A 20634-nucleotide genomic window follows, 5' to 3' on the forward strand; every position below is an offset into this window, starting at 1 on the left:
GGGACCGAATCACAACTGGATTAACTGTTTTATATCTGCCACAGATCTCTCTGAAGAATTCACAACATTGACGGCTTCAGCAACACTGTGCCACTCTTGTGGATTTTATCTTATTTCTTTTGCAAAAGCACATCCTTTCATTTCTCCACCTCACCCACAAGTACCTCAATTTCTTCTTCTGTGAAATTGCGCTTCCTTGATCTGCCTTGATCTACGGTCGCCATGTTATTGACGGAGCGCTGCAACAGCCGTCTTATATACATATATATGTATATATATATATATGTATATATATATACATATGTATATATATATATATATATATATATATATATATATATATATATATATATATATATCATAGACTGTACATATACTGGACAATTCGATTCCATAGGCTTCAATAACACGTTATCTGTCCATAATGGGAGGTGTCCACCACCGCCATTTTGACCGTGTCACAGGTTCCGTCCAGCCCAGACAATTCCATAAAAGGGAAGAGAGGAGGCGCTGAGGGTGTGGCTGTAAGGCTGGGCTCGAGTGACGACACCCAGGCGAACTAGCTACGAGCTAACCTGAAGCTAACCCTGGCTAACCCAAAGCTAAAGCGGAGGTGGGAGCCGAGCTAACGGATGTAGCCACCTAGCTTCAACCCAACCGGAGCTAACTGGAACACCCATCGACCTGAACCTCACACGGAGTTTAGGTGGAGGTTTTCTGCGCCTGTTCGTGAGAAGTACCTGTATTAAAAAAGTTTTAAATCGGTAAGTTTATAATTTATTTCCGTAATGAATACATTTTGCTTTGAGCAAGTTTTCAGTACAGTTTTTTTCGGCGCTATCACTCCTGAGTCACACCAGCCATTAAATGTATCATGAAGAAGAGAAAATATATTTAAGTCGTATTTTGGGGGGACATTTTATTATCTTTCTTACAAAATCCGAGACCAAGCGTTTCACATTGCAACACAAGCACCGGTAACCATAACAGAATGAACAGCCAGCAGAGGAGAGGATGGCGGTGTTTCAAACCCTCCCGGCCGGTGTGTAGAGCTCATTCCTGGGCTGGAGCCGGCCCTCAGCACCCCGCCACAGGCTCTAACAGATGCTGGCGGTGTTTCATATATTTCCAAAACGTAATACTTGTTTGTATCTTGTACAGCCAGCTAGCCTTTATTCTGGACTCAGTACAATTTACCAAAAGTAAAGAGACATTATACAGATGAAGTAAGCACAAGATAACTTACTGGAAGACACAGAGTTATCATCAGAACCAGAACAAGAGAGCCTGATAACAGTCATGTGAAAATAACAGTTAAAAAGTATGTATGTATAATAGAAATAAAAATATATTAGAATTAGTGTAACTCACTGTGATCCAAACAATAAATCAGCCATAGCTGATTAGTAAATATGACATGAGGTTTGGGAGTTTTTAAGTTTCATTCTTTTATTAAATTTTTTTTCCTCCATAGCCATTTGGATCATTGGGGACAGCTGAGTGAGGCGTGGTGCCCAGAGAGCTGCAGAGACAACCTTGGCCTCCCTGACGTCTGTGTCTCCTGGTTCGGTTGGGGCGGACCATCGACATACATACATGTGCCGACACTGTGCCCTGTTTTATAAAATGTAGTGTTAAAAATAAATGTTTTTGCTCAATTACTGGAATTTCTTTGGTTAAGACAAAAGTGAGGAATAATCATTTACAAGTTCTTTGTACAACAGGCCCATTTTAAATCCCAACAGTTTCTTAGCAGACAATAGAAATGTGTTCTTTACTAACTTTACTTGGTTTGAAAATCTTACTAAAATAAACTTGAGTGCCGTATTGCAAAACCCAATCATACTTGTTATGTAAACATTAGCTTTGTAGATATTTTTTACAGATATATATTTGTGTGCAACAAAAACCAAACTTAAATAATTTGTCATTCTTTATTGAAAAACAACAAAATACAGGTATACAGAAGTGTGGGAAAATGATAATGTGAAAGTATTGCACTATAAATGAAGTGAGATGAGATGAAGGTGAGATGAAGGTGGACGCCAGCGGGCTGGACGCCGGACGAGGAAACCTGGAGACGGATCGCTCAGACAGGAAGGGAAGAGCTTCCTCTTACCTTGATGGAATTAAAGTTAGCCGTCGTCTGAACGCCCAACCGTACGGTCTGAGGTCAAAGGTCACAGGAAACACACACCAGTCAGCAGTCATACAGATGCATAAAGATAACTGTAGCCATGGCAACCAGCTGACATGTCCCCACTTTCACCAGCACCTGGTGCCTGCCGGGTCACCTGAATTCCTGTGTGATGTCAGCACGGTCGGCCGTGACTGCTGCCATCAGAGGTGACCTCTGATCAGCTGAATGAACTCACCTTCCAGGGTGACGCCGTGTTAAGAGTCGGCTTCATCCTGTAAACAAACAAACAAACAAATGAGTGGTAACAAAAACACCACGTCTGGTTCTGGTTGAGGCGGAGGACAACATGCACCTTTCCAGGAGCAGAACCCAGATGTTCTTGTTGCTACAAACAGAGACGAGCAGAGTTAACAAACCAGGAAGTGAGAGGGACCAGCTGCTGCAGACAGGTGACGCTCACCTGAGCCTGAACCATAGGAGCCTCCTCAGCCATCAGACCTTCTGACTCCAGTTCAGATGCCACCGTGTTGATGTCCCTCAGGCGGTACTCTTTGTCCTTCAGGTCCTGCAGGACAAAAGCACCTGCTGATTATCTTGTTGCTGTCGGGTTAACAGGTCTGGTGTTAGAACGTGGTGGATAAGAATGTTCTGACGGGCCGAGGGCTCTGAACTCACCCTGCAGGACTGGGCCTGCTCCTTCAGGGCCTGGATGCTGCTGCCGTAAGCCGACAGGTCCGACATCAGGGCCTCGTGCTTCTTCAGGAGAGCCTGTGGAGCAGAACATCAGAACCTTCAGCTCGTCTGACACAAGTGGAGCTTTCTCGCAGCGATGGTCCAATCGGATCCGCCACTGTAAAACAAACCCTGCTCAGTTCACCGCAGACGCAGCTCTGCGGGTGTTTAGTGGAAAAGCGTGAGCCTTCTGCCGGCTGCCACGTGTCATGGCTGCTCTGCAGCGGGAACACACATCACAGCTTGTAAACCGTTTGAAATAAGAGAGCCGGGAACACGTTTGTCATCACTTCCTGTGCGAGGCCAGCACTTCTACCCCTAACCCATGAGACGCTCAAACGAGCAACGATGTCTGGTAGACAACCGAAGGAAATGACAAATACAGAAACACTAATTATGAAGGACTGGAAAGAGAGCAAAGAAAAGCGATTGGAGTTTCTCAGGAAGGGACTTCCATACCTCGGCCAAGTCCTCGTCTTTCCCTTAGTCTGGACTTCCAACGATGGGCTCCTTCTCCCTCATCCAGGACTCGGCCTCATTAGCATCCGCAAAGTACTGCTGGGCCTGCAGAGAGTCCTCCAGGTCCTGCCTCCTCTGGGACGCCTTGGCCTTTAGCGTGTCCCAACGTCCATGAAGCTCTGACAGCTTAGTCTTCACCTCCTCACCAGCGAAGTGACCTGGACCCAAAAAAAGTGAGCCAGAACCTGCAGACACCTCAGAAACATGTCAGGACCAGACCTGCTCTACCTTCCTCCACCATGGTCTCTCCTTTCTGGGTGACAGTCTTGATGCAAGGTTCATGACCTGTGATCTCAGCCTGCAGAGCCTGGTGCTTCTTCAACAGGTTCTGGACACCAATCAGGTCCTTCCCTGAGGACACATGTTAGAGTTCAGCATTATGCAGTAGACAGACCAGTTTAACCCAGCGGTTTCTTTCTTCTACAATCTGCTCTTTAACTGTATTATTTCCTGCTATTTCAGCTGTTAACTTTATTTTTTCTCCAAGTGTTTTTCTCCCCAGAAGAAGCTACAACGATGTTCTGCTGAGCTGTGGTGGCCTCATGGAGGGGGCCATCGGCTAGCACACTGCTGCTAACCACTTAAACATTCTCCCTCTCCTGATAGTAACATTTTACTTTCTTTGATGTTGGATGTGCTAATACTAGTTTACCCGTTTAATTATAGATTCACTAGGATAAATACAATAAAGTTTATCTCTTGCCAAATAGAATATTTACTGTGGCGAGCCCGTGAAGAGGTGTAGGAGAATGCGACAAATTTGTCTGTTAAAAAGTCTGTTATGTACAAAAAACACAATATCATCACACTATTTTGGACCGATACATGACGGTCAGGTCCAGCTTGGGGAGAAAATATGACACGTCTTTCAGGATGGACTTCATCTTTGGTAGCTGGCGAAGCCGGGAAAAGCAGGATCTAACCACCTGGCTAATGTGGGAGTCCATCCGCATCTCTGGGTCCAAAACCACCCCCAGGTTAGTGATGGTTGGCTTCACTAAGCTGCAAAAACAGGGTTGCAGGACAGGACTAACTGCAGTGGGAGAGGGAGGAACAAATATTCCAGTTATAAATATTAAATATTTGAACAAATAAATATTTGTTAAAAGGAAGAAACTGATGATGACTTTAAGATTAGAGGAATGGAACCAACGATGGCCCTTTGTATCAAATTTGGATTAAAAAAATAGCTCATGATTTTATTTATGGATGGAATAAAAATACAGGTTGTAAGCATCTTCTCAGTATCTTCATGTTGCACGACTTTCCACAGCAGAAGGACACAAAAACTGCCAGAATTATGATTAGAAAGATTTACGTTTTAATCTCAGAATCCCAACTTTTCCCAGAATCTTCACATTATTCTATGAATTCAGAGAAAATATACATTTTTCAGAGGTCTCGCTCCCCTGTTGTGGATATTTCTCAAAATTCAACCATTTTTTCTTTTTAAAAGCTTTAGTAAGAGTTTGGACTCTAAACAAGTTTTACTTTGCAGACTGCTTATCTAAACCTTCATCAGATCTGCTCATAATAAAACATTTGGGTTATATTTAATGCCCAGGAAGATGCTCTTCCTGGGCATTAAGTTATCAAAAACAGATAAAAGTATTTTTTACCATAATTTTAACTGCTATCAGCTGATAAAAATAATAAAAAACAGCCTGATCATTAAAGGGGTGTAAGTGAAACCGCGCGGATCACACAAACCATCATGCTGTCTATATGACTTTGAAAATATATAGTTTAATTACAGTTTGAGTTATTTGACATCTGTATAATGTTTATTATTTTGTTTTTTTCCCCTAAATGCCTAACGTTTTAGTTTTACATGAATATTAGTCATTCATCACAATACATAAAGTTACACATTTTAAATTTTAATAGGGGAAGACTGCAGGAGGGAGCGGTAAAATACAGAAATCCCCAGCAAAAACAAGAAACTTTACGAGTCTGATGAAACCCGCTGGAGTTCCTTCAGCAGGCCTGGTGGCAGCTACAACGACCCAGTGGCTGTGCTTGGTCAATGTTATCGAGCTCAGTCCGGCTCGGCCGTGAACGAGCCGAGGCGACATCCTGCTCTGCTTAAGAAGAAGTGTTATTTTCCGCTTCAGAAGAAGCGTCCATGTTTTACGCTTTCTCAGAGACATGTCACGTTGCTAAGTTGTTAGCGCCGCGCGCTAACACGTCAATAGTGCAGCATAGCCTGCTGGAGGTTTTAAGGGTTCAGATGAAAACACCCTACCACTCAGGCTGCTTACACATCGATATTAAGTTGTCGCTGTTGCGCTCACGCCGTAATACAGTATTAGATGCGGTTAAAGTCAGACATGAAAAACTCCACGAGCGGTCAGACCGCGCAGCAGCTAGGCGCAGCAAGTAGGCGCCGGATCGGTCAGGCTGCCCGGCCTGACCGCTGGGGATTACCGGATGGAAGAATGGACACAGAAGTCTCCCTCTTAGCGCTCCGTCATATTTCAACCCATTTTTATCTTAAATGCACTGGGTTTTACCCTATTACCCATCTAAATATGCCCTATTAATTATTTTACCGTATTTTACATTTAAATTTCATGGTTAAACAGTACATGCTACATGTTAAACTGATAGTTAGCTAGCTACTTCGGTAAACTCAGCTAGTTTAAAGGTGGCAGTGACATAAAATACGAATATAGATTTTAACTTACCGAAAAAAATGAAGTGGAGACTCCTTGGACGCTCTATTAGTGCAATTAATACCACTGCAAGTCATTTTGTCCAACAATTGCACCAATAATATCCAAAGAAGAATACACAAACACAGAGACTCAAAATGCCGGAGCAGTTTCCAAGCCAGACCGAGGCTGTACTGAGGCCTTTCCACGGAGCTAGCTCTGTGGTCACGTGGGTCTGAGGCGGCGGTCACGTGTGTCGGATGCTCATTAATTATACAGAATTTTAGGCTTTCAATACACTTAAACAAAAGAGTTAGAAAAAAATTCACCCCCCTCAGAGTTGTCATGAGTATAAACTAGATAATTTAGACAAAAAACATGTTTTGGCACCAGGCTGTAAACATGTTTATTTCTGCTGTGAAATCGGCATTTTTAACATGGGAGTCAATGAGGATTTGCTCGCTTCTGGCACCAGCCCCCAGCGGATGAGGGTGGAACTGCAATTTTTCTTACTTCCGGGATGGGACCATTTTCTGAGCGGCATTGTGGGGGCTTGATATATATATATATATATATATATATATATATATATATATATATATATATATATATATATATATATATATATATATATATATATATATATACATATATACATATATATATATATATATACATATATACATATATATACATATATACATATATACATATATACATATATATATACATATATACATATATATATACATATATATATATATATATACATATATATATATATATATATATATATATATATATATATATATATATATATATAGATAGATAGATAGATAGATAGATAGATAGATAGATAGATATATGCGACCCACAAGGCACTTTGCATTGACTATTAATGGCAGTAAGTGGGCGTGGTGAGGGCGGGATGTGACTAAAAAGCAACTGAGAACATTTCTAGATAGTTTCTGTTTCATGAAGCGGAGATTGTGTGCAGCTGTGCGTACTCCATTTTTGATAAATCACAAACCTACTTGGCGTGAGTACATTTTTTTTTTGCTGAGCTTAAGTACGGTTTTAGTAAGGATTCTGCGCAATGTTTGATAAATGAGACCCCTGATCATTTATCATTCAATCCTCGCTCTATTTAGCGATTTTGACTTTTTTTTTTAATGTGGACTTCTCTCCTTTGATTGGCTAACAGCAACACAAATCTACCACAACTCTGCTCGGCAATGTTGATGTTTTATCTCCACAAATAAAATGAAGCCTGAAGGAGTTCTGCTCTGGGGTGAAGTTGCTAATGCTAATGGTTAGCTTCTGCTAGTTGAGATGTGCTCTGCTGTTTCCTGGATGCTAAACAGCATAAAGCAAAAACAGAGCAGTGGTAGAAGAAAGTAAGCCAAAGGGGTTCTAATGAAGTTAACTGGACTTTTTGGTTTCTTGAAGAAGTTTCACTTTTCATTCGTGAAGCTTTGTCAATTCTTACAGGAAAATGGGAGGGTCAAGCTCATGAGCTGTAGCTGTGTTGCTTAACGAGCTGAAACTACCTCTGAGCACCCCTCCTCCCTATCCCCCAAGCAGTCGCTGATGTTAGGGTCTATCGTGTTAGAATGGTTGCTTATTCTAGCTGCAGGAGGGTTTGACCATGACTGAAACTGTTGGAAAGGGGAAACCCGAGTCCTCCTCCAGGTCTTTCCTGTTTCACATAGATAGTGTCCTTTACTCCTCTCTCAAACCATCTATCTTCTGTCCAGAGTTTGTACTTAATCTTCAAAAGTGTGTCTTTTGTCCTTCAGGAGTAAGTGGAGTCTTGACCTGAAGAGGTGGCTCTCCTCTTTTCTGCCATGCACTTGTGTAGCCTTTTTTTAGTTTTCTCCTGATCAAACCTTTGGATTGCTTTCTTCTTCTGTTGCATTAAGAAGGGAGTTTTCCTCTCCACTGTCGCTACATGCTTGCTTAGTATGAGGATTGCTATAAAAGTCTCCGTCACAACAATCAGTGAGTCGATGTAACCTGCTGGGTTTTCTTACAAAGGGAACGTTGAACTTATTGGCATAATGAACTGAACTCAGTTGTAATGGTTTACTTTGTTAAGTGCCGTGAGACTTTTGCTGTGATTTATTTAAATAAACTGAATTAAATTGAACTGACTAGAACCCCACAATGACCTGAGGTGACCTGTTTTCCTGTCACACTGAAAGCTTGTGGGGCCGCTTTTATCTCCAGCTGTAACAAGTGCAGAAGTGCAGTGTCCAAAATAAATGTTTATTTCTTTTTTCTCTTTGTTTCCCCAAACCCTTCTGCAGCTCTGGATCTCAATGCAAAACTGTCCGCCTTGATGTGTCCTGCTCTGCTTGCATGAAACACCTTCAAGCCCCCGTCTGACAGGCCTGTGTCGCTGCAAAGTCTCTCTCCTGTGGTGTCAGACTTAAAGCCAAAGCTTAGCTGCCATGTTCAGAAGTATTACACAGTAAAACTGGATTTTTACTGTCTGTGACAAATCTCTATCTGTGTGACAAACTTTTTAGAGGGTAGGTGGAAGGATGCTTCCATTCTCTCTTCAAAAAAAGGATAAAAATATAAGTCTATTAGGCAGCACATATTTCTACAGTAAGCCTCTTAGGGTGCAGAAAGACACACCTTGGATGCCAGGCCGCTCCCTCGGGGGCTAATCTCAAACCATAACGTAATCTTGTGTTAGGTGATCAAACGACTCAGAAGAAAACCTGTGAGGAGGAATTAGAGCCACAAATCTGCAGAAACAAATCTTATTATGGCGAGAAAATGCTAACTTTACCTCTGCAACAACTATATTTACTGCTCAGGCGTTCTGTTGAAGGAACTCTTGAAACTGTCGCAGTTGTGACTGAACGGCGGGCTGGAGCTGCTCATAAACTGCAGCTTTTACGTGGGTTTGCTGCTGCGTCTCCTGCTGACGGCATTTGAGAGCCTCGCCTCGCTCGGCTCTTAGAAGCTCAACACGTCCCGCTGAGACTGAAATCCGACGGCAAATTAGGATTTCATTTGCACCATGTGAGTAAACTGTGCTGCTGTACTTTTCTCACCGAGCTCTGAAGTTTCTAAAGAAAATAAATGATTCTACATTAAAACAAGGATCAGCTGGACGGAATCAATCGGTTGGTGTTGACGGAGTCCATGAGGAATGCAACGCTGTGACATTTAAAATACCAGCATGAGAGACACTGGGCAGAGTCTCCTTCAGGATTCGTCCATACGGTTGGTTCCCAGCGTGGGTTTGAATTTGAGGCCCTCATGTTTCTGATATGTCCTGTGTGGTTGAGGTTGCTGGCTTTGGTGTTTCCAGCCTTAAGTTTGAGATTTATTAATTTATCTATTTATTCTTTGTGTTTATTTCCACCGTAATAGTAAAATATAACAGTCATACAGTATCGAAATGTTAGATTTTAAAAACAAAAGTACAGCAAACACCCTCCACCTCACAAATGATTTGTTCCTGTTCACCTTTCCCAGACTCGGCTCCGAGCGCTCCGTGGCTTCACGAGGGGCTGATATGTTGCAGTTAGGGTACGCAGCTGTCCCGCATTTCCATTTATCTTCATAGGTCCTGCAAATGGAAACACTGTCCCGCATTTTTCACAGTCTCCCGTCTTGTGGTAAACCGACTGTGTGATGAAAGCAGTGGCTGTCAATCAAACTAGGAGGCGGGACGCTGACGCAGGTGCGGAGAGCTCAGTGAACAAACCACCAGAAGGACCCGAGAGTGAGCCTGGGGGAGAAAATGCTGCTAGAATAAAGACTGAAGGCGTTTACTCGCAGGTTAAAGCTTTTCAGGACGACAGAGTCGGGGGTGTTTGTCAGTCATCGCTGTGTGTCACAAATGTTCTCAACAGCAGGTGCTGAAGCCCAAATAAGATGCCAGCGCTGACAAGGCGCTGGGGTTGTGTTGTTTCAGACAAGACAAGCACTCCAAGCACATTACAGAACAGCTGAAATAATTACTTGAAGCCTGGATGAGTTATTCTGAGAAAAGTCAGATCTTTAAGAGCAGATTTTAAAGTATGATGTTTGTTTTTTTCTCCCTAAACATCTGTAAGAAATTTGTTGTCATTTTTTAAAACCCATCGTTTTGTTTTGAAGAAAAAAAAATCATCTGCAAAAGGAGTACGGATATTTTTTCCAATGGGATGCTGATGTTAGTGAAAAACTATGAGAAATGATTAAAAATGCATCTAAAAGTATTACTGGTCTCATTCTGCCCAGCATCCTCCACACCCTGGGTAGTGCCTCTTCCATCAGGGAAAAAGTACAGAGCCAGGAAAATGAGGATGAACCATCGTAGGAACAGCTTTTCCCAAGAGCAGTCAAGGCTCTGAACTCACAATAACCGATCCGGATGGGCAAATTAGCCACAGGTCAGCTGTAGAGTTCTGAGTGCATTAGTTCTATTTATTACGTGCATTCTCTGTGTCTCAGCAGACCTCAGCTCTGGTTTTTATCTCGTGTGTATGCTTGTGAACTGACTGCACCTTGTCGTTCCTGCAGACAGTGACAACGACAAGAACGAGTTAGTTTCATTTCTCATCTTATCCAAAATTCAGATGAAGCTGAAGTTGTTTCCAACTGGGAAAGGGCCTTTTTTTCCTCTCACTGAGAATCAGCGCTAAACACGTCTCTGCTTTCTAGGTCCAAACGTCTTTTGTTGTCTGTGACTCTGGTAGTTTGGATCGTCGTCTTGTTAGAACATCCAAGTGCAACCCGTGTGCATGTTTGTGAGCTGATGACCACTAAATCTCCTCCAGCATTGGTTAAGCTGCTGCATTCATCTTGATCAGGTTTCCAGAGCCTTGGTAACTCCCACATCCCTGAACATGAACCAACCACCTCCGTGTTTCACAGTAGGAATGATGCACTTCTCATCATAGGCCTTGCTGACGCCTCTCCAAATGTAACATTAATGGTTGTGGCAACAAACAAAAAAAAAAGCCTATTTTGGTCTCCAAATAATTCAGTGTTTAGAAACTTTGAGGCCCGTCTCTGTGTTCGGCAGATTTTAAGCCAGATGCTTTGTGGAGTTTGCATAGTAACAGCTTTCTTCTGGCAACTCAGCCTTGCAGCCCTTTTTACTACAAGTGCATCTTTATTTTGCTTCTCCAAACAGCCACGCCCCTTTCTTTTAGAGTCCTGAACATCAGCAGAAGTTATTTTATGGTTTTCTGCAAATATGTTTACTGCAATGTTGCAGAAATGTTGATTGGTGACCTGACAGTGGTTTGGTTTCAACAGAACCCCGCATTTTCCACCTATTTCTCAGAATTCCTACAACGAGGACCTAATGGATATAGTTTATATCAGTTCCCTGTTGAGTTCAGTTACATTTATCTTTTTAGATCCTGCTACAATTCTTTAGCTTTCCCCATGATTCAGAAACTGGAAACATCAGTGCAGCTCTGAATAGAAGATGGAAGGGTTTGTCAGGAGCCCTGTGCTCACACACCTTTTGTAATCACACACTGATTGCAAGGAAACACATCCCAGGTGAGGACGGTTCCCAGCCATTCTAACCCATTTGTGTCACGTTGTGTGCATGTTTCAGGCCAAAATCACTGGGATGTAAACTTCTAAACAGGGTCATGTTGGTATTTTATCTTGTTATGCTGAATTGAAACAAGTTCACACATTTTCTTCTCCAAGTCATTGACCATGAGTGAAGAAAAAGGTGTCTGTGTTTTCCTTCAGGTTTACTGAGGCCCTGTCCACACGTAGCCGGGGATCTGCCAAAACGTAGATATTTTTCTACGTTTTGGCCTGTCATCCACACGAAAACTGAGTTTTTTCACACGAAAACGGATCTTTTAAAAAACTCCGGCCAAAGTGAAGATCTGTGTTTTCTCCGTTTTGGGTGTCTGCGTGTGGACGGACAAAACCGGAGTTTTAAGGTCCGCAACGTCACTTTCTGCTACAAAAAATGCTGACATCACGTGTGCGACCTGTGTTTACACTAGCCGGCATCATGGATGCCCTCAGAGCTGCGCTCGCTTTATCAATTGTCCAAGCTCTTTTTGCTTGTTTGTTTTTGCAAGCGGAATTACTGCTCCTTGCGGAAGACCACAGACGAAGGACGAGGTTAAGAACGGGGGAAGTACTGCCACCTACAGGTCTGGCATGTCCTTAACAACGTATTTATCCGGGTACGTGTGGACAGAGTTTGTTTTTTAAAACGAGGTGGAGTGGATGCAAATTTTTGGAGGGGCGGATATTCGTTTTTAAAAAAAAAACGGCTACGTGTGGACTAGGCCTGAGAAATGGCACACATGTGGGTTCATACAGGACACGACCTCAGTGATTTGTTTGGTTCATGATGAGTACACTTTATGCTTTGAGAGTAACTTCATGCAAAAACATCATGAAGATGTTATGTAGAACTATTGTAATGTAAAGACAAGCCATAATGTGTCCCAGTGGGTCTACTGGGGAGTCTACCTGAGCTATAGGGAGCTGTAAGGCACGCCCATCTACTTCCAGACCACGGGTCTCCGGAAGAGCGAAAAAATGAATGCAAGTAAACGGGGCTAAAAACGCTATTTTCTAATTCTGCGTGTTATGTGCCATGGATTTCGATGTAGTCATGCTAATTACGAACGTTTACAAGCTGATAAATCTCAAAGTGACTGGCGTGGTCGAAACAGCCATCATTAGTTTTCATTTAAATTGCAGTACAACATGTGTGTGATCCAGGGCGTAAGGTAAAGCAGGTTAGAAAATAGCATTTTTAGCCTCGTTGACTTGCATTCATTTTTTCGTTCTTCCGGGGACCCGTGTGCCGGCTGGGAAGGGAGGACACTTAGGCCCCGTATAGTGTTCAAAAGGGGGTGGTGCTTTCTCCAAAGATTTGGAAAAATTATCTCTCTCTCTCTCTCTCTCTCTCTAGTCTGGACGGGGGTGTATTTTATGAGTTAGCTTTGCTAACCAAGCACCCACCTCAGCTTGGGACTGTGCCCTTTTCTTTCTGAATTAACATAAAAATCAAAGATCGTTTGATTTGATCGTTAATTTAATGTCTTACTAAAGAAAAGGAAACTATGAACTCCCCTGTTGTGTCTTTTTGAGTGTTGGATTCTGTCTCAGCTTTACTGAACCTTTTTTGCTGCTGCTGAACTCCCACAACATCATTATTTAATGTAAGTACAGGTCGGACTAGATGGGATGTGATGCCTCAACCTCCAGGTGAGGGGGTGTAGGATGGAAACAGGGGGGCGTCAGGGGCAACATCAGGCCCAATGGACACAGCTGGGGATGCCAGAGCACTTTGATGCCAACCTGACACAGACCGACTGTTTCTATCACACACACACACACACACACACACACACACACACACACACACACACACACACACACACACACACACACACACACACACACACACACACACACACACACACACACACCCTCTAAGGCTGCACATGTACAGGTTTCAAGGAAGGGTTTGGGGTAGATGAATGATCTGAAAAGATCCTGACAGTTCAAACCTGGTGAGTGTAGGCAAGTGTCTTCAAAGGTATATGTCAGTGTGTGTGTGTGTGTGTGTGTGTGTGTGTGTGTGTGTGTGTGTGTGTGTGTGTGTGTGTGTGGCCAAGCTAAGGACTGCCTGACTGTGTCGAGAGTAAACCAATAGCCATTTACTGTTAAAATATCTTACATAAGTATCTGAAACTTGCTGAGTCATTGTGACTTAATGCAGCTGTTCCTTTAAACGAATAAAGCTTTAAATTTTTTGTATTTCTCTTCTTGTGAAACAAATTTGTTCTTCAGCATCCATCCGGTGTTGCTGCAGCTTCATATCACTTAGCATAGCTTTACACAGATCTGATTGTTTTACTTTGTAGCTGCATTACCATCAAAACACCACAAAAATGTAAGAAGTCCTTCAGAATAAGGTCAGCCCTTCCAAATAAACACTGCTGAGAGGTGGATGATGAACATAAATTACGCCCCACTGCCTCTGCCATGTTTGCATGCGTTATTTGCATTTCACAGACATTCCCTACCCACTTGAGAGGAGGAAAAAAACACAGTGTTACTAATCTTACAATAATTGGAGTGCCTACTTACTCAGCTTTATCATATAGTAATTAGGTTAGCATTTGCTCTATGACCCGTTCCAAGAGCACCGCTCTTTTGAGCATCAACTATGAAATTCGCGTTGCTTTTCTGTGCAGACAAAGTGAGCAGATTTAATGATGTCAACATTATTATTCTCATAGCTGAATGCATTGAAAATCCAGAGCAGCAGATTGCTGGATGGGTTTTTCTGCGCTGGGTTAAAGCTCAGATGTTCTTTGTCAAGTGCCATGCAAATCCTGTTGGGACGGAGCACACGGCTTCATTCACAGCAGCCTAATCAAGTAGTGTCTGAGGCCCAATCCTCTTATGCTGCTTGACTGGACCACATTTCTCTAAGGCTGGCTTCTCGTTGTCAGTTGGAATTCCAGAGAGAGCTTGGAGGGAAGAGAAGGAGGGAGGGTCAACCGTGGCCTAATCCTTTCTATTTCACTCTAATACGTGGGCCCTCATAGGGGAATGTATGTGTTCTGTGATTCTTGTCTGACTTGATCAGCACATCTATACAAGGCAAGAAAATAATAGAGACAAAAAGATTTGTTTTCCATAAACACAAAAGCCTTCTGAGTCCCACCCAGTTGAGCTGATGTACCAAAGCCACCACAGCCCTAAAAGCACACAAAGAGGGCTAGCTTCAGAGAAACCCCAAATACCCTCACAGGTGGAAGACGGGCTCGGCTCAGGCTTTGTAGTGGTGTGAAACGCAAAACCGCACATGCGAGCAACAGCACGATATTCTCTTGTTCATAAAAGATGCAAAGGCACACCTCAGGTCTGGGTCAATGCCGGACTGAATTAAAATAACGCATTAGCATTCTCCTGAATGGTGACAACTTATCAGGTCATGCAGCACCCAGATGTCTGGACCAGTGCTTCGGCTGGTAACTCACTGGTCCATGAGACTTGACGCACAGATGGAAGACAATGTCCCTGGACCCAATTAGCACTACCAGTCAAGTGTCCCTAATCTGATTGCAAAGCTGCCTTCTTGGGGTGGCATGTAGCAGACAGAGAGCTGTTACCGTCTGAGTCCATTTAGACCTCGAACACAAAGACACTTTTCAGGATTTATACTTTTCATCACATTACACTGGAACAGAGTCCAACCTGAGCTCAGAACCATACCACAGAAGCTCACCAGTGTTATTTCCTTTTTATGACTGGGACCCATCATGAGGTGACAGGCCGGAAAGGTTTGTTGGGATTCACGTTGAACCTGTTTTTGTGTCCAGAAAACAAAAACGCTTCACAGAGACACAAAACAGCACAAAGGAAAGAGCTGCCACAAAAGGCTGAACAGTGCGTGTAACACGGGACACAGTCCATCACAACACAGAGGTCACTAATGGAGCCGGACAGCTGTCTGCAGCATCCGCCTACAGTAGCTAATTATCATTTTCCGCCCTCTCTTTTAATGGATTAGCAAGCACGCACCTGTCTTCTGTTTGAATGACCTGAAAGACTTCACATTTACGACAAACACAAAACATGGGCTTCAGTTAGGACACACCACATGATGTGTCTGGTGGTGGTTAGCGTTTCCAGACTTTAACCAGAGCTTGATTTTTGAATGGCAAAGCCTCCTCCATCAGAAAATGCTTGCTAGCTAGCTGCTGCGTGTTTTCTAATGTTCTAATAGCCCGGTGACCCAAACCACTCAGTAGAAACAAGGGTCACGTCTCCATCCATTTGTCCTTGTTGTGCTTATCCTGCGGCGAGTTGCTAGTAATGTTAGCCGTAGCATGCTGTGTTTCCATCCATTCATCCTTCCTCTGCTCATCCCGAGTTGGGTCTCAGGGCCAGCATATCCTCACTCTGCATCTCACAAAAACAAAAATGTCCGATACTCGAAAAATTTTGGTGTGTTGGGACTCAACAATTAACGCATGGATGTTTCTGCCTCATGTTTGGAGTACAGAGGCCTTAGAGACCAACAGAGCAGCACAAAACGATGTGAAAACAAAGCACTCCAAACTTTAACCCTGAACTGGTAAAATTGTACGTTTCTCTCCGACATGGGAAATACATGGTTTTGATTTTTTATAAGGTTTTTTTAATGTGTGTTTGAGAACTTTTAATATGGGTGTAATTTAGAAAAATGTCCTAAAGTGTCAAGTAACCAAGTACAAATACTGTTTAACTTAAGTAAGTTGTGTCTTTGGGCAAGACACTAAACCCACCCTGCCAGCTGCAGGGCTGCAAACTCTCACGCGCTGAGCGTGAAACACACACATTTGACCTTATTCACACACTCTCATGCCACACCTCCAATATCTTACGCTGATTAATCAACCCCCCCATCCTGCAGCTGGTGGTGGCCGGAGGGACCGACGGACTCTGTGCCTGGTAGCATCGTCTCTGTCAGGGCGCCCCAGGGCAGCTGTGGCTACAATGTAGCTCATCACCACCAGAGTGTGAATGTGTGTGTGAATGGATGAATGACACACTGTAGTGTAAAGCACTTTTTAATCCTCCGACTCTGAAAGGCGCTTTACAAGTGTGGATTATTTGTCTGAGCATCAAAAGGTTAAAGATCCCTCCGATAAAATAATTCCTTTTCTCTCCGCTATTTCTACCAGAGAAAAACCAAGTTGACTCTGAGTCGGGGTTTTATTAGATACAAACTGAGCTTTCATTAATCCCATCTGTTTACGAGACACCGCATCCACAGCAGATCCCAGTGGGACTGACCTTAAGCATCTCTCTCAAACCCGTGTCTCCCTGCTGAGCACAGTGGACCCACTTTGATTAGGCAGTCGGGCCTTAACTCTTCATTCTGTGTGCGTACGTCAACAGCGAGGATTCTCCAAGACTGGAACACAGCTCGCTGGATGCAACAGATGAGGTGCATCCACACCCAGAGCCTGGAGGGCAGACAACAAGAAATGGCAGGTGCGCTAATAGCAGCCTAACTAGAAGCCCTTAGCCTGGAGCGCTTGCCTTTCCCTGGCCTGCCAGACAGCTCTGCAATCCCGTTTCCTGAGTTTCATCCCGGGTTTGCCAGAGCGTTGTCGAGACCAGGACCCAGTACTCAGTGAGGAGGGAGGACACTCAAAAGGACGCAGAAACGTTTGTCTAGAGTTCTCCCAGGAGCTGAATGGTCTTCCATAGTCAGTTTAACATGAAACAATGAATGGTCTTCATTTAGGCACAGGTTTGTGTGACAACATGGATGATGGAGCTAAGCACTGCTGCATCCTGCCACCAATTACAATGGCCTTGAAGCTTTAGTTTTCATTTTTGTTTTAGCCGAGTTGCTGAACAACAAATATTGTAGGACCAAAACAGGTATGTCCGTGGTTGTTTTGTCACCACGTGCGGGGTTTCTCATGCTTTGAAAATTGTCTGACAAGTTAAAATTCATGCCGTGTGAACTGGGCTTTATGTACGACATCTGACATTTCCAACGTCTGCCTTCAGGAGGATTTACACCAGTTAAGGATGTCGGTGGAATTTCCCTTGGATTTTAAAGCCAGGGGAGCTGAAAGAGTTCCTATTCTGACATCAGTACAATAATGTGAAATACAATATAAGTCCATGTCGTCTCCTTGTGATCTGTCGGTAAGGTGTCTGCCGTGTTCCAGACTAATTTGCTAGCCGTTTGTACGATAATGTAATCCTGGCTCTCATCATCACTTGTCAACCAAGGCTCTGTCAGGGCAGTCAAACAGAATTCCTTAAGATCTGATGAGAACTTCTCTTCTGGGTTTACGGGAACGACTGGTGGAAGTGGTAGGCGGCACAGACCAAGTCCGTCCGGTGCAAGGTGCTGTTGCTGCACCTCCCTTCTGCCTCTGCAGGTCTCACACCTCCCTTGTATGCTGACAAGCCCTTCCCAATATTCTGCATATATTCCTGACAAATCTCTGACAGGAAATGCTCCCTGGGTGGATTTGCTACGTTTTATGTGAGTTGGTTAATGTGGGAGTTGATGTTCCTCTTCATAGTAACACCCAGGAAACAAGATATAAAAAAGACATTATGAAAAACGTCCAATAATCCAGTCTAAAACCCTTATAGGCTTCAGATGAACAGGAACACAATGCTACAACGACAGTGCCACATCTGCACCACTTCTCCTGTCCAGATCACTGTATACACAAACTGACTCATCCCAGAACGTCCATACGCTAGACAAGTGAGAGAAGCACAAACATCCACCCGTGTAAATGATCCCGATACTCACCCGTCTCACACCCTCACCCCCCTCACCGTTTACACCAGTCAGATTCTGTGAGTGACTCTTATTCAGCTTCAGTCTGTTTATTCAGTGTTCAGATGTTTCATAGCATGTTTGTAGAAAGTGAAAAATGTTCTAGTTACATCAAGGCTTTATTAACAGTAACACAGCTGAGGGTTGTGGCAGTTCTTCTGTCTGCCTGACTCTCTCCCTTCCTTCTCTGTTTGAAGGCAGAGGTTTTGTCCTTGACTCTTTATTTCTGACAAACACTTTTTCTTGCTCAGAACCACCAAACACTTCAGGCATATCAGAGCAAGAGTCGTGTCTTGTTCTTTGATATTTCTTTTTAAAACATTTTTTGCATTTCAGATGTGTGGAGTTAAAGAGGTAGAAGATAGAGGTAAAAACCTCTGAAGAAAAAAAGTCTTTGATTAGATTGAAGTGTTCATTAAGGCGCACACAAAGAAATCTGCCTGAGATTTTACTAAGATTCTGTTTCAGCAGGGTCAGCACTGCAATGATGTGAAATGTATTCCACACAGATTAAAGAATATATGTCCCAACATGTAGTTTGAGACATATTCCATTAGGTCACTCAAAATGCGTAACATCAACCAACCAACGGACTAACCAACCCACCCATCAATCAATCAATCAATCAATCAATCAATAAATCATTCGATCAATCCATCAATAAATAAATCCATCAATAAACCAATCCATCAATCCATCAATCAACTAATCCATCAATCAACCAATCCATCAGTCAATCAATCGAACCATCAACCAATTTATCAGCCAATCAATCAATCCATCCATCCATCAATCATCCAGCCATCCATCCATCCATCCATCCATCAATCAACCAAATCAATCAATCAATCAAGCATCAATCAATCAATCAATCAATCAATCAATCAATCAATCAATCAACCAACCAATCAACCAACCAGTCCATCAATCAATCCATCAATCAACCAACCAACCAACCAACCAACCAATAAAACAATCAATTTTTATTTATATAGCACCTTCTATTACCTTTGCAAGAGCCCAAGGCCCATTGTATTCTAAATACTTTGGATTACTTAATATATCGCCATACTTTTCACAACTAGATTCAGATTCTGATTGGTTTTAATTTAACAACTAGCTTTTTGGTCCAAATCTACATGAATAAAGATATTTTATGCTGTCTGAAATACAAAAGAAAAGGTGTGGAACGCTCATATAATCAGTACATTTTCAGTAGCCCGGCCTGCCAGACTCGTCCTGCGTTTAATTCTGCACAAAGAGTCTGGTAACTCACAGGCAGAGAGGCACGTGAGGGGCGGGACTAGGCAGCTCAAAAATAACCAATCAGAAAAAAAGGTGGACATGCCGACTGTACCACGCGACATTGTAGTTTTTCTGTAGTCAAAAATGGCATCTGGCGATGGTGCAAACATCACCATTTAGAAGAAATGCTTTTAGCTCTTCTACTTGTTGTGGTTTTAAAGACGTGTCCAAGTCACTTAGAACAGAGGAAAGAGCCGCAGCGAATTCCGCGTCAGTCGCCATGTTTATGACATGACGAAGTTTAAATGATGGTAAAACGGAGGTAATTGTTTTTAGCCCCAGCATAAATATGGCCTCAGGCCTAGACACTGACCTCTCTTTGTTGGCCCCCTTTAAGAAAGAGCTAGTTAGTAATCTAGGTGTGAAGTTAGACGCATCACTAAAGTTGGATGCTCATATTAACGGTGTCGTTCACTACTGCTTTTTTCATCTCCGCCGCATATCCAGGATTAAGCCAATAGTGTCATGTGCTCACCTGGAGACGGTAGTCCATGCTTTCATCACCTCTCGATTAGATTACTGCAACTCCCTCTACTCTAGAGTTAGCAAGGCTGCTCTAACTTGGCTCCAAATAGTTCAAAATGCTGCAGCTAGACTCCTGACTGGCACCAGGAGGCATGAGCACGTCACACCATTCTTGGCTCATCTACATTGGCTTCAGGTCTCTTTTAGAGTCAAGTTCAACGTACTCACGTTTGTTTTCAAGTCAATACAGGGCTGTGCACCATCATACCTCTCTGATTTAATCACCCTGTACACTCCATCACGCGCTTTGATGTCATCACAGCTGGAGTTGTTGGTTGTTCCGCGTGTGCAGTTCTCGACCAGAGGTGGCAGGGCTTTCTTGGTCTGGGCACCTAAATTGTGGAATGACCTTCCATTGGAGATCAGACAAGCACCCTCTCTGCTGGTTTTTAAGAGCAGGTTGAAGACCTGTTTTTACACCATGGTGCTCCACTGGCCGT

General features: G+C 43.2%; 1 protein-coding gene and 1 long non-coding RNA gene across 2 annotated transcripts; one reads left to right on the top strand and one right to left on the bottom strand.

The window, feature by feature from the left end:
- Positions 1 to 533: 533 nt before the first annotated feature.
- LOC139070578 (uncharacterized) lies at positions 534 to 1658 on the top strand. The gene is made up of 2 exons (XR_011521071.1): positions 534 to 764; positions 1475 to 1658. It is a non-coding gene; the product is annotated as an uncharacterized lncRNA (long non-coding RNA).
- Positions 1659 to 1920: 262 nt separating this feature from the next.
- Positions 1921 to 3469, bottom strand: LOC139070570 (spectrin alpha chain, non-erythrocytic 1-like). The gene is made up of 5 exons (XM_070553045.1): positions 3332 to 3469; positions 2816 to 2908; positions 2601 to 2705; positions 2376 to 2525; positions 1921 to 2167 (listed from the first exon to the last, which is right to left on the bottom strand). The coding sequence occupies exons 2-5, from the start codon at positions 2879 to 2881 to the stop codon at positions 2090 to 2092; spliced, it is 399 nt and encodes a 132-aa protein (XP_070409146.1). The 5' UTR covers positions 2882 to 2908; positions 3332 to 3469; the 3' UTR covers positions 1921 to 2089.
- Between the last annotated feature and the right edge of the window lie 17165 nt (positions 3470 to 20634).

Source organism: Nothobranchius furzeri, chromosome 1 (assembly GCF_043380555.1).
Source record: "Nothobranchius furzeri strain GRZ-AD chromosome 1, NfurGRZ-RIMD1, whole genome shotgun sequence".
Taxonomy (NCBI): Eukaryota; Metazoa; Chordata; class Actinopteri; order Cyprinodontiformes; family Nothobranchiidae; genus Nothobranchius; species Nothobranchius furzeri.

Excerpts from the sequence above, each read along its gene's own strand:
- LOC139070570 (XM_070553045.1), bottom strand. The coding sequence starts at position 2,881 with ATGTCGGACCTGTCGGCTTACGGCAGCAGCATCCAGGCCCTGAAGGAG. Across the intron at positions 2,526-2,600 it reads CTCCTATGGTTCAGGCTCAG|CAACAAGAACATCTGGGTTC; the intron begins GTGAGCGTCACC and ends CTCTGTTTGTAG. Across the intron at positions 2,168-2,375 it reads ACACGGCGTCACCCTGGAAG|ACCGTACGGTTGGGCGTTCA; the intron begins GTGAGTTCATTC and ends CTTTGACCTCAG.